The sequence below is a fragment of the Cryptotermes secundus genome, unplaced genomic scaffold (assembly GCF_002891405.2).
Source record: "Cryptotermes secundus unplaced genomic scaffold, Csec_1.0 scaffold816, whole genome shotgun sequence".
NCBI lineage: Eukaryota > Metazoa > Arthropoda > Insecta > Blattodea > Kalotermitidae > Cryptotermes > Cryptotermes secundus.
The window spans coordinates 3,627,630-3,641,121 of record NW_019724601.1 but is presented as its reverse complement, the minus strand read 5'-3'; the positions used below and the strand labels follow the sequence as shown (position 1 = coordinate 3,641,121).

General features: G+C 44.5%; 1 protein-coding gene across 1 annotated transcript; it reads left to right on the top strand.

The window, feature by feature from the left end:
* Positions 1-7,149: 7,149 nt before the first annotated feature.
* On the top strand, positions 7,150-9,460 carry LOC111862475 (kelch-like protein 10). Its single transcript, XM_033750683.1, has one exon. The coding sequence runs from the start codon at positions 7,150-7,152 to the stop codon at positions 8,908-8,910; it is 1,761 nt and encodes a 586-aa protein (XP_033606574.1). The 3' UTR covers positions 8,911-9,460.
* Positions 9,461-13,492: the final 4,032 nt, after the last annotated feature.

Here is a 13,492-nt window from a genome sequence, read left to right as displayed (position 1 = left end):
AACTCGAGTTTTTGTGACCCTCCTAGTGAAGCATGTTTTCCACAGCATAATATCCACGGACGTCCGATAGGGGCTGAGTACAGTCACTGCCCCCTATCAGGGCACAACACCCTTATCAATAAGATAAAGTTGTCCCTGTCCTTAACTAAGCACTACGCCATGAAGATGTATGGGGGAGTAGATGTATAGAGCCACGTTCTCTTTTACCTCACTAGTTGGAAGTGGTCGGCTTCACGCCCCATCCGTTTTAACTCCGGGGAAATAGCCGCCGGTATTCACTGAATAGACGGTTGGGTGGACCCCAGAGCCGGTCTGGACGACGCGGAGAAGTAAAACATTCTTGACCCCATCGGGACTCGAACTCCGACCCCTTCGGTCTTCCAGCCAGTAGCTAGTTGCTATACCGACTGCGCTATCCCAACTCACGACCCTTTTCAGTAACAAAAATTTATGTTATAGGAATTATTTTCTGTTTCATTATTTATTGTAATAACTAAAAATACAAACTAACTTTCTGTCATTTTAAATAAGCTAATATCCCATAAAACAACTGTGGAGTCTATTTCCGTTCTGTAGAAGCCCCTGTCTCTCCCTCTGAAATCCGGGCCTGTCCAGTGAGCGTCGACCAGTTTTTCTCGAATCTTCTGTGACATGTATTCATGATTCATCAGTAATCTGTCAGACACAATCTCTTCCAAAACAGTTCCTCCACTTAATGCGATCTTCTGTTTTTGGAAAGAGACTATCCAGGAAAAGTGATAATGTGGTAGTTTTTCCATTTGCTTTCCACATCGCAGTACAGCAGCCGTTCAAACCACTCTGGTCACGCCTGTTGCTATACGAACTTGAACCATCTCGCGCATCATTTGTTCTGTGCTTCAAGTCGCTGCTGATGACGCTGCTTCCGGCATCAGTTTTTGGTTTTTGGTGTCTCTCTTCGTCTGATGCCCAACCTTTGACCTGTCCAGCAAGAGAGGCCCTGCCAGTAGCTACGCTGCCGCTGGTATAGCTCTCAGGGTCCTTAGCATACTCAAACCCCCTCACCACGATAAGGCGGAGACACCAACGAGGGGGGTGACATGTATATCTTGAAATAATTAAATGAGTATCCAGAACTCATGATGAAGGGACAAACTTGAAAATGCACAATATTCACCTCATTCTCTCTTAAATTCCTACGAGTGTTACAAGAATACCTTGTCTCACTGTGTGACTTCCCTACGTTATGATCTAATTCATTATACGGTGGTCCTCGCCAGCGAAGTCATTCTCAGGTCCGAGTCCCGCGGGACTTACGACCACATTTCACTGTCTCAGATTCGAGATTCCAACAACCTGAAAGGGCAGGTCCCGTTTTTATATCCTCCAGGAAGAGGGTGGCCCAGTTATACCCCCAGGCACTGGGTTCCCTTTTCGTCTCCAGCTACGACTCGCAGGGCAACTGTGCAGGTATTCGACATGGATTCTCGAAAAAGTCAAAGTCGAAGTCGAAGTTACTTTACGACTGATGGTTTTCCGCAAATCATTTCATCTTCACGCCAAACTCCTTGTAGCTCGCGACCAGAGAATTTTCTTTCTGCAACTGAACTCTTACGGTAATAGTCCTTATGTAACATCCCCTCTAGCGAGAGGATGGATTTGACTATTAAGAATATTCTCGACCTTTGTCAAGTGTACTTATCGAACATGTAATATATAAAGATTTCAGTTCGTACCTCACAGGAAGCACATTATTCCATCGAGAAATACGTAATTGCTGCTTATTGTGAGAACCACATGAAATACACCAATACACTCTTACAGATCCGTAACTACAAGTAATTATAATGCTGTTGCTAATTCACGCACTCGACTATAACACTTGCTAAGTCTTCTCTCTGTTTTCACTAGTCGTTGCTAGGCTACGGATCTATCGCTAATCTACACACTTTATGATTCACCACAACACGATAAGTATTCTCAGTCTGTTTGCACTAGCCATTACTAGGCTACGGCTCCATCGCTAATCTACAAACTTTATGACACACCACAACACACTAAGTCTTCTCAGTCTGCACTAGCCGTTACTAGGCTACGGCTCCCTCACTAACCTATACATTTTATGATTCACCCCAACACGCTGAGTCTGCTCAGTTCGCTATGACTTCACGTACCTTTTGCTTGGTAGAGGCTTTCAACAACGTGGATTACTGCTGCCATGTTCAATGTTTCCTATCCAAGCTGGCTGGCGACTGACTCGCACCGAAGTCAGATTCAGAGTTGCTTCACGACTGGCGGTTTACCGTCAATTAATTCGTCTTTTCGCCAAGCCCCTGAGGCTCACGACCAGAGATGTTTTTTCTTCAACTGAGCCCTTCCGGTAATGGTCTTTATGTAATATCCTCTCTGACAAGAAGATGGGATTGCCACTTTAGTCTGAATCTTACGACCGACGGTCAGTCGGCCAGTGTGTCTTGGAATAAAGTACCCATCTGGGGTTTTCGACCAGATTTTTATTAGTCAAACAATTGCGGGGTTCTAAATGTGGAGAGCTCTCACCGACGAGAGGACGGGTCTGTCGTTTAAAATTGCTGCCGGCCCTCGCCAACACAGCTGAGACCATATATTACTGTCTCATATTCGAGACTTCTTTTCGTCGCCTCCTACAACTCGCAGGGCTACGGCGGAGGTATTCGACCCTGCCTCCAAACGCAATTCGATTTGCCTCTTTATGTCAAAGTCGCATTGCGACTGACGGCCAATGAGTAAGTCTTGGTGTCGAAGACCAGATTCCCTTGGGACCCGCGATCATATTTTGTCTCAGATTTGAGACTTCCTTTTTCGTCGCCTCCTACGACTCGCAGGGTCACGGTGGAGGTATTCGACACCGCCTCCACACGGGTTTCTGGGGCTTGCGTCGCAGTTGGACTCTTTTTAACTTCCACGCGGACTCGATAGGGAATCCCATCTCGAAGTGTTCGTTCATTCGCTCGCTGCTGTCGAAACGCTGCTCCAACAATTCGTGTGTAACGGTGGAAACTCCACTGTTAAGTTGCTAGCGTTCTGCTTCCTAGCCGCTGTCGTGGGAACGTTGGTCGTTGCCTAGGAAATCAACTCTGATCTCCTCAACCATTCCTAGCCGCTGTCGTGGGAACGTTGGTCGCTGCCAAGACATCAACTCTGATCTCCTCAACCATTCCGGTTTTCTGGGGGCACGCCACAATATATAGATGATAGGCATCTGTTTTATTTATAAAGTTTGCCCTAATGATTTTCTCGCATTCAGTCATAAGTTCTTGTTTTAATGGGTGATTGCAATTTTTCTTTTTGGAGTGTTAATTTTATTTAAGTGAAATTCATTTTTCGGAGCAACCATAATTTTTATACCTATAAAATCTAGTAAATATGTAGTTGAGAGCGCTCTGTATTTGCTGATTGTTCTTGCAATGATATTTTGGTGAATATATTTTTAATAATATTCCCCAATACGCATATTATTTTAACAAGGTTTTGAGGGGGAAAATTAGAAGCATGTTTACAAGTACAGTACTGTATAATACAGAAAACTCTTGATTAAATGTTTGCTAAGATTCATAAGTGTGAGACTTAAGGGTCTCTAGAAAATGTGTCTAAATCAGATAACATTATCTCTACAAAGACAGGAACTACACTTACGCTCCAATTCACTAATTAATTCTGTTCCTATTATTTCAGATTACAGACTAACGAATGTGACAATTAGATATTTATTGAGGGCGGTAAAATTACTAGACTCGATTATATCTGTAATGGTGTTCATCAAGACTCTAATGACAGACAAATGTGAAAATAAAATACGTAAAGGCATTATTTTTATGTTGTAGGACGGCGACATTACTGGACTCTCTTCTCTCTGCAATCATGTTCACGCAAATTCTATCAGCAGCTATACTCTTTGCTTTCATAGGAATCCTAGCAGCGGTGAGTGACGAAACAGCTGCACAGGTTATGACTTCCAGGCATATCATGTGATTTGAATTTTTACATTTAAAATATGCATGTCTACTTTTAGTTTAAAATTTAGTACGTATGTGGTAGTAAGTTGGAACCGAGGCCGCGCCATAGCTCAAGCGGTTAGTCGTTGGCTACCCACCGCGGCAAACCCGGGTTCAATCCCGGGTATGGTCAAGTGGGATTTGTGGTGGACAAAGTGGCGCTGGGGCAGGTTTTCTCCGAGTACATCGGTTTCCCCTGCCAATCTTCATTCCACCAATTGCTCCACAATCACCCTCACCTATCATTTGGGGCTGGTGCAATAAGCCAGAAGTGGCCGCAGTACAAGGGGCTTAGTCCCACCCCACTAGCAATAAAAAAAAGTTGGAACCGAACTTGTTTAAATACTAGACTTTCAAATTTATACTTGTACCACGGTTCTATAGAATTCCGTCGTCATTTTGACAATTCTCACGTATCACCTTGTGATGGCCTCTCTGGGCCGAACAAACACATTAGTTTGTGACGGTAATCCTTACACTTTATTAGCCCACTTCAACAAGTCAAAGATGATGAGATGGGCAGGTAATGTGGCACAAATTGGGGCGAAGAGGAATGGATATACGATATTGGTGGGAAACCCAGAAAGAAAGAGATCACTAGGAAGACCAAGACTTGGGTGGGTGGACAATATTATGAATGAAGGAATGTATAAGGGGTGGGCCTTCTTGGCCCTTGTACCTCGACCACAGCGATCTAATGTGCCTCCCCTTCTGATTATCCCCTCAACAATCCTGCACTTCGAATGAAGGGTAGGATTTTGTACGTGGGGACGTCGAAATAGTCACTTAGTTCCATAAAGTATTGACCCAAGTGGTGCCATCTTAAACAAGCTAAGGCCTCACATTCGCACAGAATATGTGTGGCTGTTTAGTTTTCTTCTTGACACCTCTCACAAGTTGGACTATTACTTGGTCCCAATTTGAAGAGGTGTCCTGTGAGGTGACCGTGTCCTGTAAATAGTCCCACCGCCCATCGTAGCTGGTTCCTGTTTAACTTCAACAGTTCCTTCGCTCTTTTAGTAGAGAGTCCTCGTATGAGTCCCTTTGCTTGCCTCAGACCAGTCAAGGATCCCCAGTATTTCTTGTGTTTCATGTTTGTCCAGTCCCTGATTGCCTGTCTGGCAACTCCTATAGAGATGCCACAGGCTGGTTCAGGTCCTACGAATGGATGTTCAGCTGCAGTCTTAGCCAATTGATCTGCTGTTTCGTTTCCAGCAATACCCTCATGCCCCGTCACCCATATCAGTTGTACCCTGTTATGTTTGGCCAGTTCCATGAGGGTTTGGTGGCAATTCCAGAAAACTTTTGAGTTGATTTGGTATTTGTCAAGCGCTTTAAGTGCAGCCAGACTGTCAGATGGCATGTAGATGTTCCTATTTCTGTAGGTCCTATCTAAATTCTCCATAATACATGCCTTAATGGCATATACTTCTGCCTGGAATACTGTCGTGTACCGCCCAAGGCTGAAACTAAGTTTCCGCCTCGTGCCATAGCAGAATACAGTAGCTCCAGTGCCCTCATTTATCTTGGAACCAATGGAAAATATTAAAATGGAACTTTTTTTTTTAATTCGCTTAGGGGAGGTGGACTCAAACTGGGTCCACTCGGCAAGCCAGCCACTGATTGGCCTATTGCAGCCTGCCCCGGGTGATTATGATGATGGAGAATTTGGTGGAATGAAAACTGGCCGGGAAACCGAAGTACTCGGCTGCTACGTAACATTTAGGTAAACACGTTCCCGCTGCAACGGACTCAGTTGGTACGTGACATTTAGGTAAACACATTCCCGCTGCAACGAAAACACACGCAACAATAGAAGAATTGTTGAACGCGTCGTTACCTATACGATCCGTGTCATATCAAAGGAAAGTATTACATTATATCTACCCGGAATTTATTTTTATATCACTCAGCAGTTATACAGTTATCTTTAGTCCAATTTTCAGTTAAGCAAGCTTGTCACAGTTTGTAGTTCCCCCATTTGTCTGTCATGGTGACCATCTCTTCTCGCCATGCTTTCATTTCGGCCTGTCTGTCGTCCTCTAGTTTGGCCAGTAGTTCTTTGTGGCCGGTCTTCATTTCTTCCTTGTCGGCTTTTCTATCGGCGTCCATCCTGGCCAGCAATTCTTCTTGGGCGGCTTTTCTATCGGCGTCCGCTTTTTCTTGGATGACCTTCATCTCTTTCAGCAGGAGTTCCATCATCTGCTGTGAGTCCGTTCTAGCTCGTGTGGCGTTATATAGGCGTTCAGGTTCCAACGGTATTTCTGTCTGTAGCTCTCGGCTTATGTACGTGTTATGCGAACTGGATACCAGACATCATTTCTTACGGTTCCGTTGCTACTGTCCGCTGTTACGTAACGGGCCTTCTGTTGTCCATCTCCGGGGAAACGCGTTCGTTGTTTCGGCGTTATCTACGCAACGGCTCATTGTTATTGCGTTGCCATGGAAGAGCCTATTCCAACAACGTTACAGTATCATGTCCATGTATTCGTATGTCTTACGTTATCACACTAGAGGGTGCCCCACATACCTACTTCCTTAGTCCCTACCATATTAATACGTGCAATTTCCTGAGACTGAAGACACAATGGCCTCATTTAATATATTCACTCTGCTGATGATATTAGGCTAAAATATAAGATTTGTGTATTGCATATGTATAAATTTTATATTGTATGGCAAGTAATTTGTTCCAGTCTGCTGAAGACAGTGGTGTACGCATAATTGCGTTAACTTCTTTGACTTACGTGATACTGGAGACCGGATTGGTCTGCTGGATTGCCGACGAACTCAGCACACAGGTAAAATATTAAAAATATTGCACTACCTCGCTATAATTCTGTATTTCTTAGTACGTGTAGTTTCACGTGACGAAGTGACAAATTTTAACTCAACGTCGAGCCACTAGCGGTCAATAATACTATGTGATGAACCTTCAAAGTCTGAATCTTTGAATCAGAGAAGCGATGCGAAGCTACGCAACGGCTTTTTGAAAGACGTTTCAGGGGAAACAAATACGCACAATACTGTACAACAACTGTTGAGTGCGGTGTTCTCTATTCAGTCTGCAACAAATTTACGTAGTATACTAATTTACTGGAATTGAAATGAAGTGAAATGTGGATTGATATTGGAAATGGAAGCGAACTCGGGTAGCGAAACTGCACAAACATTTCTCGAAAGGAGGTTGAGGCGCAGTAGTCCCAATGGCTTCAAAACTTTCAGTTACTTACGTAATAAAAATTTACTTTGTGACGCGGTCCTACGGTTGGAAGACGGTGGTGGTTTTCCAGTTCACAGAGTGATTCTCTCCACATGCAGCGCATATTTCAAGACACTTTTCACCACAACATTAAATTCTAAGGAAAAGACAGACGTCCTCTTGCCCGGAGTGACCTCAAAGACCATGACTTTCATATTGGATCACTGTTATATGAGGAAAGTGGACATCAACGAGGAGAACGTGATTCAGCTGTTGGTGTCTGCTGGCTACTTGATGATGGAAGATCTTATTGAACTCTGCTGCGGCTTCATCAGGAGCATGCTCGTCCCTGAGAACTGTATCGGCATCATGCGATTCGCAAGGGACCACTGCTTCCCCAGCCTTGAAGAGGCCGCACGCTGCTTCGTGATGCGCAACTTTGCGCAAATATCGCAGAAAAGTGATGAACTACTGGAACTGCCGCTAGAGGAACTACAAGGTCTCATAAGTTCAGACGAACTGAATGTGAAAACTGAGGTGGTTGTGTGGGAGAGCGTTCTTCGTTGGATCAACCACGACACGGAGAACAGAAAACACCACATCATGAAGCTCGTGAAGGGAGTCAGACTAGGACTCTTGGACTCACAATTCTTCCTTGAAAATATTATGGATCACCCTTATTTTGATGGACATGAAGAAGCTCAACACATTTTAATAGATATTCTTCGATTCCTGATTGAATTGGAGCTAGCAGACTACAAAGACATCGAAATTCCGACTCATGAGTTTGCCCATCCACGTATTCCGCACGAGATTCTGTTTGCTATTGGAGGAATAACCAGGTTAAATATTACGAATTCCATCGAAACGTACGACCCACGGGCAGATCGATGGGTTCAAATAAATGAGGCCGATATGACGGACTCGCGAACGCATCATGGCACTGCTGTGATTGATTTCAACATTTACGTGATCGGCGGTATGGACGGAGGGGATGAATTGAAGAGCTGCCGCTGCTACAACGCTGTGTCCAAAACGTGGAGCGAGGTATCGCCGATGCACGTAAGAAGATGCTTCGTGAGCACGGCCGTGTTGGATGGATTGGTATACGCTATTGGTGGCTTTGATGGCTACAGCCGCCAGAAAACGGTTGAGCGGTACGACCACAAGAAGAACCAGTGGACCATGATCGCTCCCATGAACATGAAGCGCTCTGATGCCGGTGCAACTGCGCTCAACGGTAAGATCTATGTCATTGGTGGATTCAACGGTCAGGAATTCATGAATTCAGCAGAGGTCTACGACCCAGAGTTGAACGAATGGACGCTCATTCCGCGAATGCGTTTTATACGTAGTGGCATCTCCTGCATCGCTTATCACGGACATGTGTATACCATGGGAGGATTCAATGGCATATCTCGCATGCGCAGTGGCGAAAGGTATAATCCAACGACAAGAAAATGGACGAAGATCCCTGATATGCATACAAAGCGCAGTAACTTCGATACTGAAGTGATTGACGACAAGATATTTGTTGTGGGCGGATTCGACGGTTACACCACCATCAGTAGCGTCGAATATTTTGATGAAATGTCAAATGAATGGTTTGAAGCTCGTAATATGAACCTGTCTAGATCAGGTCTGTCGGTTTGCTCTATGATGAGTTTGCCGAACGTATGTGATTACACGAATTGATGAATGAAGGAGAAGCGTCACAAGCCGTTGCCATTGAAAAGTAAAAGAAAGCGACAAATGGAACAACAGCAGGAACAAAACAGTTCAAGCCAACAACGTGAACGCTAACCCTCAATGATGACGCGAATATGCAATGACATTCCAAGCGAAGTTCGCAGAAGAGAAGAAAGGGCAGTGGGCAAATATAAACACAAGGGAAAGTTGCCTAATATCGTGTACACTTTCTTAACTTAATTTAAGAAAGACTGTTTTAAGTTGAAGGATATTTCTTTCCAATTTACAAAATTAAGCATTTCGGCGACATTAGGAACCTGTCTCTTCGACAGTGACCAGATGATTAGGAGAAAGTTTGTTTCCCCCATCTTAAAAATGTAGAAAGACGCAGAAACATTTTCCGGCAGAAGATGCAGACTCAAGTTTCCATAACGACAATATTTAATGTCTTTCCCCCCCTTCCTTCGGTAAGCCCATCTCATCTCTGACTGCTTTAACTGTCCTCATTACTGAGACTATATCCCACATCACGCGCTCCCTTAGCTTACTTTCCTGAAGAAAGCTTATGCGAGCTCCTCCCTCTTGCCCTCTAACCCCCTTCCCCCATTAAATTTTTTAATACCCGAACCAGTCTTTATGAAACTTGTACGTCCAGCTGAAATGTGTACTTCATAAATTCCTCCCATCAGCCTGTGTGTTGCTAGGCAACGGCTCGGTAAAAATTTTACCGCGGCAATGAATACATATGCAACAACAGAAGAACTTTTGGACGCGTCGTTTACTATAAGGTCAGTTCAATTCAGTCCACCCAATCACAATCCTATCTCTAAGGTACATTTTAATGTTATGTCCCTATCTACTTCATGTTGGCAATTACGAGTACTTCTAAGCGCCACGTCCTCTTCAAACCCCGAAGCTTGAAAAGGATCGCTGTGGCTGCTTACTGCAGTGTTTTTCAATAGATAGCACGAGTCCCACGGGTGGGACACGAAGGTTGGCTGGGTGGAANTTAATTGCATTACTTCCCGGACAAACCTTCTATGCTAAGGTGAAGGTAAAGTTGTCACTGCGCTTAACTAATTAAGCACTACGCCATGAAGGCGCATGAGGGAATGCATGTATATTTCCATATTTTCTTCACCTTGGCACTAGTTGGAGGTGAATTGTCAGCTTCACGCCCTTGCTGTTTTATGCCCGGGGAAACAGCCCACGGTACCCATTGTATAGGAGGCTGGGAAGGCTCCAGACCCGGTCTGGATGACGTGGAGAAGAGAAAATTCTTGCTCCTGTCGGAATTCGAACTCCGACCCTTGGTGGTCCAGTCTGCGCTATTCCGGCTCTAATGCAGGCGCAAGATTCTCATTAACGCAGCACTAAGAGAATTATATTGGTTTTACATAGCTATAGTGATAAATAGCTTTATCAGAAACTGCTGCTGTATTCAGTTCCTTAGAACTTCCGTTAATGATCACTGTAATAATAAAACGTGCATAATTGTAAGAAATGTTCTTTTTGCGAAAAAAGAAGAAATTCGCATCGACTCCCTGTTCCCACGCTCTAGATTGGGCATAACTGATGGAATGTTCACAGAGCAAGATGGTTGGAGAGGCGGCATACGGCTGTGAGTGGTTTGACGAATCAATTGTTGTCCAGCATTCGATTGTCCTCATCATCATGAGGGCCCAGCGCCCGGCGAGGTTATCCGTGGGACCGTTCGGTACCCTCTCTTTGGAGCTATTCGGGAGGGTACGTAACTTCTACACTTCTAATTTAACTGTGTTTTGGGGCAAGAGAATATTTTGTCTTAAGAAAGATTAAAGTATTTCATAACGAAGAGATTTGTTCAGATTGTGGTCGTCTGGGTTGTGACACCTTGTAGCCTTTTTGGCTGATACCGGTGTTTCGGGGCAACATATTGTGACATGTTGACCCCTACCTCCCCAGCGGTACGTGGCGGTAACGTAACGCTCGCGTTCTTACGGTAATAGGCGAGTTCCCGCCCCGCCACTCCCCTCCGCGGTGACGTCACCGAGGGATATCGCGGTCGCTAGGCAACGCGAGTCAACAGCGGCGACGTTACGATAGTAACAGCGGTTACCTCCGCTAGCGTTACATAGCAACACAGCGCCAGGCAACAAGAGTGCCTATTACGTGGCCGTTTTCCCGTATTGTCCGATCGAGGCTACATGAGGCGCAGCGAAGGCTATTCACAGAGCAGTTGTACTAGTGCGTCACCACCGAGTTGTACTGTGACAGCCGCTGAGTCGAGACGTAGAGTCAGCGAGCCAGTTGTATTCTGGCATTTGGAGTGTACTATTTGTGATACTGTAGATAGCAGTAATCGTCAGATTGTAATTTGGGTGATTGTAAGAGCGAGTGTGAAATAAAAGTCGCTATATAAAATACGCCGTGAACTTATTTGTCGCGATATAAGCCCGATACGCGACAATATGTTCCCATCTTCAGTAGGCAAGAATCTGGAAAATCACCGCCGTGAAAAACGTTGAAACCTATACAGCAGGCCCGTTGTTAAAGTGAACACAGACAAGAACAACATATTCATAAGTTATTATGAGTTAGCTTGTTTCTTCGCTCAGCTGGTTAGACCTTTGACCAGATACTTAACTAGGTATAAAAATTAGATTATTTAAGTGATTAATCATCTATTCAATTTGTGGGTTAATTAGCATTATCACGTGTCCGGGGTGTGCGCCATTTATAGAGTGGTTTTGAATTACATGATCGGATTTATTGACGCCTTCTACACTTACTTCGTAACTACAAGCGCTATCGTTATTTCCACACCTTAAAATTCACACTGTTACACATGCCAGTGTTCTCAGTCTTCACTAGTCGTATCCTGGCAACGGATTCATAACAGTCTCACTGTAACTGCAGAACACTATGAAGCCTTCTTCGGTCAGCCTAATTCCTTTCTTTTCATTTATTCTCATTTGTTCTGCTAACTACTTAACTCGTAGACTCTCACAAATATATCTATTGTCTGAGATCCTTGCTATATAACTTCGGGGCGGCACTCCATAGAAAACACCGTTTCCAACAATACCTCTATTATTGTGTGTTCACTGATCTGTTGTTGAAAAATGGATTCTACTATTGTTACACGACTTCGCTTCGGCGGGAATGTTTACCGAACCGTTGCCTAGCAACGAGTTACTCCGGTTTTCAGGCGTCATGTCACAGTATTGAGGCGTGGCGCCTAAAAGCTGGATTATATGACGTCCATTGCTACCGAACGGCTACAATGAGAACTCATTCTTCAGTGGCAATGAATACGTAGGCAGACCGCTACCTATGAAACTGCCTACGCAACAGAGACAGAATTGTTGCGTTCCCGTAGCAAACGGATACGCTAGGCAACGCTGCGTCGCAGACAGACAGAACCTTGGACAAGGTATTCTCTCGGCAGTACGGGAAGATCTACTTTAAGTGTGCAGACTGCGACAGTCAGAAGATCAGATGAAATCAAACTAGGGCAAAGATCAGATTAGTGATCGGAGTGAGAAGAGAGACCCGCTGAACCAAGATCAGGTCCGAGGAGATCGGAATTGAGACGAGACGAGACGAGACAGGGCGGAGGACCAGAGAAAGGTGTCAGTGATCACAGACGATGAGATAGTCAGGCAGCATCGCTTGGAAGCAGTTATGCCAGAGTGATTTTAGTCAGTGGGATTGTAATCCCGGACGAGTTGTCCAACAAAGCAGCTTCATCAAAGTCCGTAAGCCAGTTTATTTGTCACGGAACCCCGGACACGTGACAATACATTTCTTTGTTGGTTACTTGTCTATTGGTTAGGCAGATAGTTAGCCATATTTTGATCATTTAGTTAGTTTAGTTTCTTATTATTTAGGTAAGAAGATTTGTTGTAGGATAATACTTTTGTAGGTTCATTGGTCGGGTCTAATTCAGACCTTAAAATCAACTCCTTTACACGTAGTCATGAGATGGCCGCGCCATAGCTCAAGCGGTTAGTCGCTGACTTCCCACAGAGGCGGCCTGGGTTCGATTACGGGTATGGTCAAGTGGGATTTGTGGTGGACAAAGTGGCGCTGGGCAGGTTTTCTCCGAGTACTTCTGTTTCCCCTGCCAATCTTCATTCCACCAACTGCTCCACAATCACCCTCACCTATCATCTGGGACTGGTACAAGACGCCAGAAGTGGCCGCAGTACAAGGGACTTAGTCCCAACCCCACTAGCAATAAAAAAAAAGTCATCTGAGACCTACCGTAGAGAATCTTATACTTCCATGTGATTTTAACGAAACTGTTTCTTATGCTAAAATAAATAAACTTATGTTTGATTTCATTGCAGATTATGAACTCTGCGTACTCGTACTTCACGCTGCTTAACGGATTTAATGGGAACTAGGCCAGTTACATCTACTAAGCACACAGCACTGAATTATCCATGAAGTTTTCCGATATCCGTCCTTGCATTATGTTAAATTGCATCTATTTCAATAGGGTAGGTATCCATACATACCGTATTACTCGTCTGGCTTAAGAATGTACGAGATGCGAGGGCTTCGCAACGCTCTGATGTACTGACACGTGATGTAAGCTAAT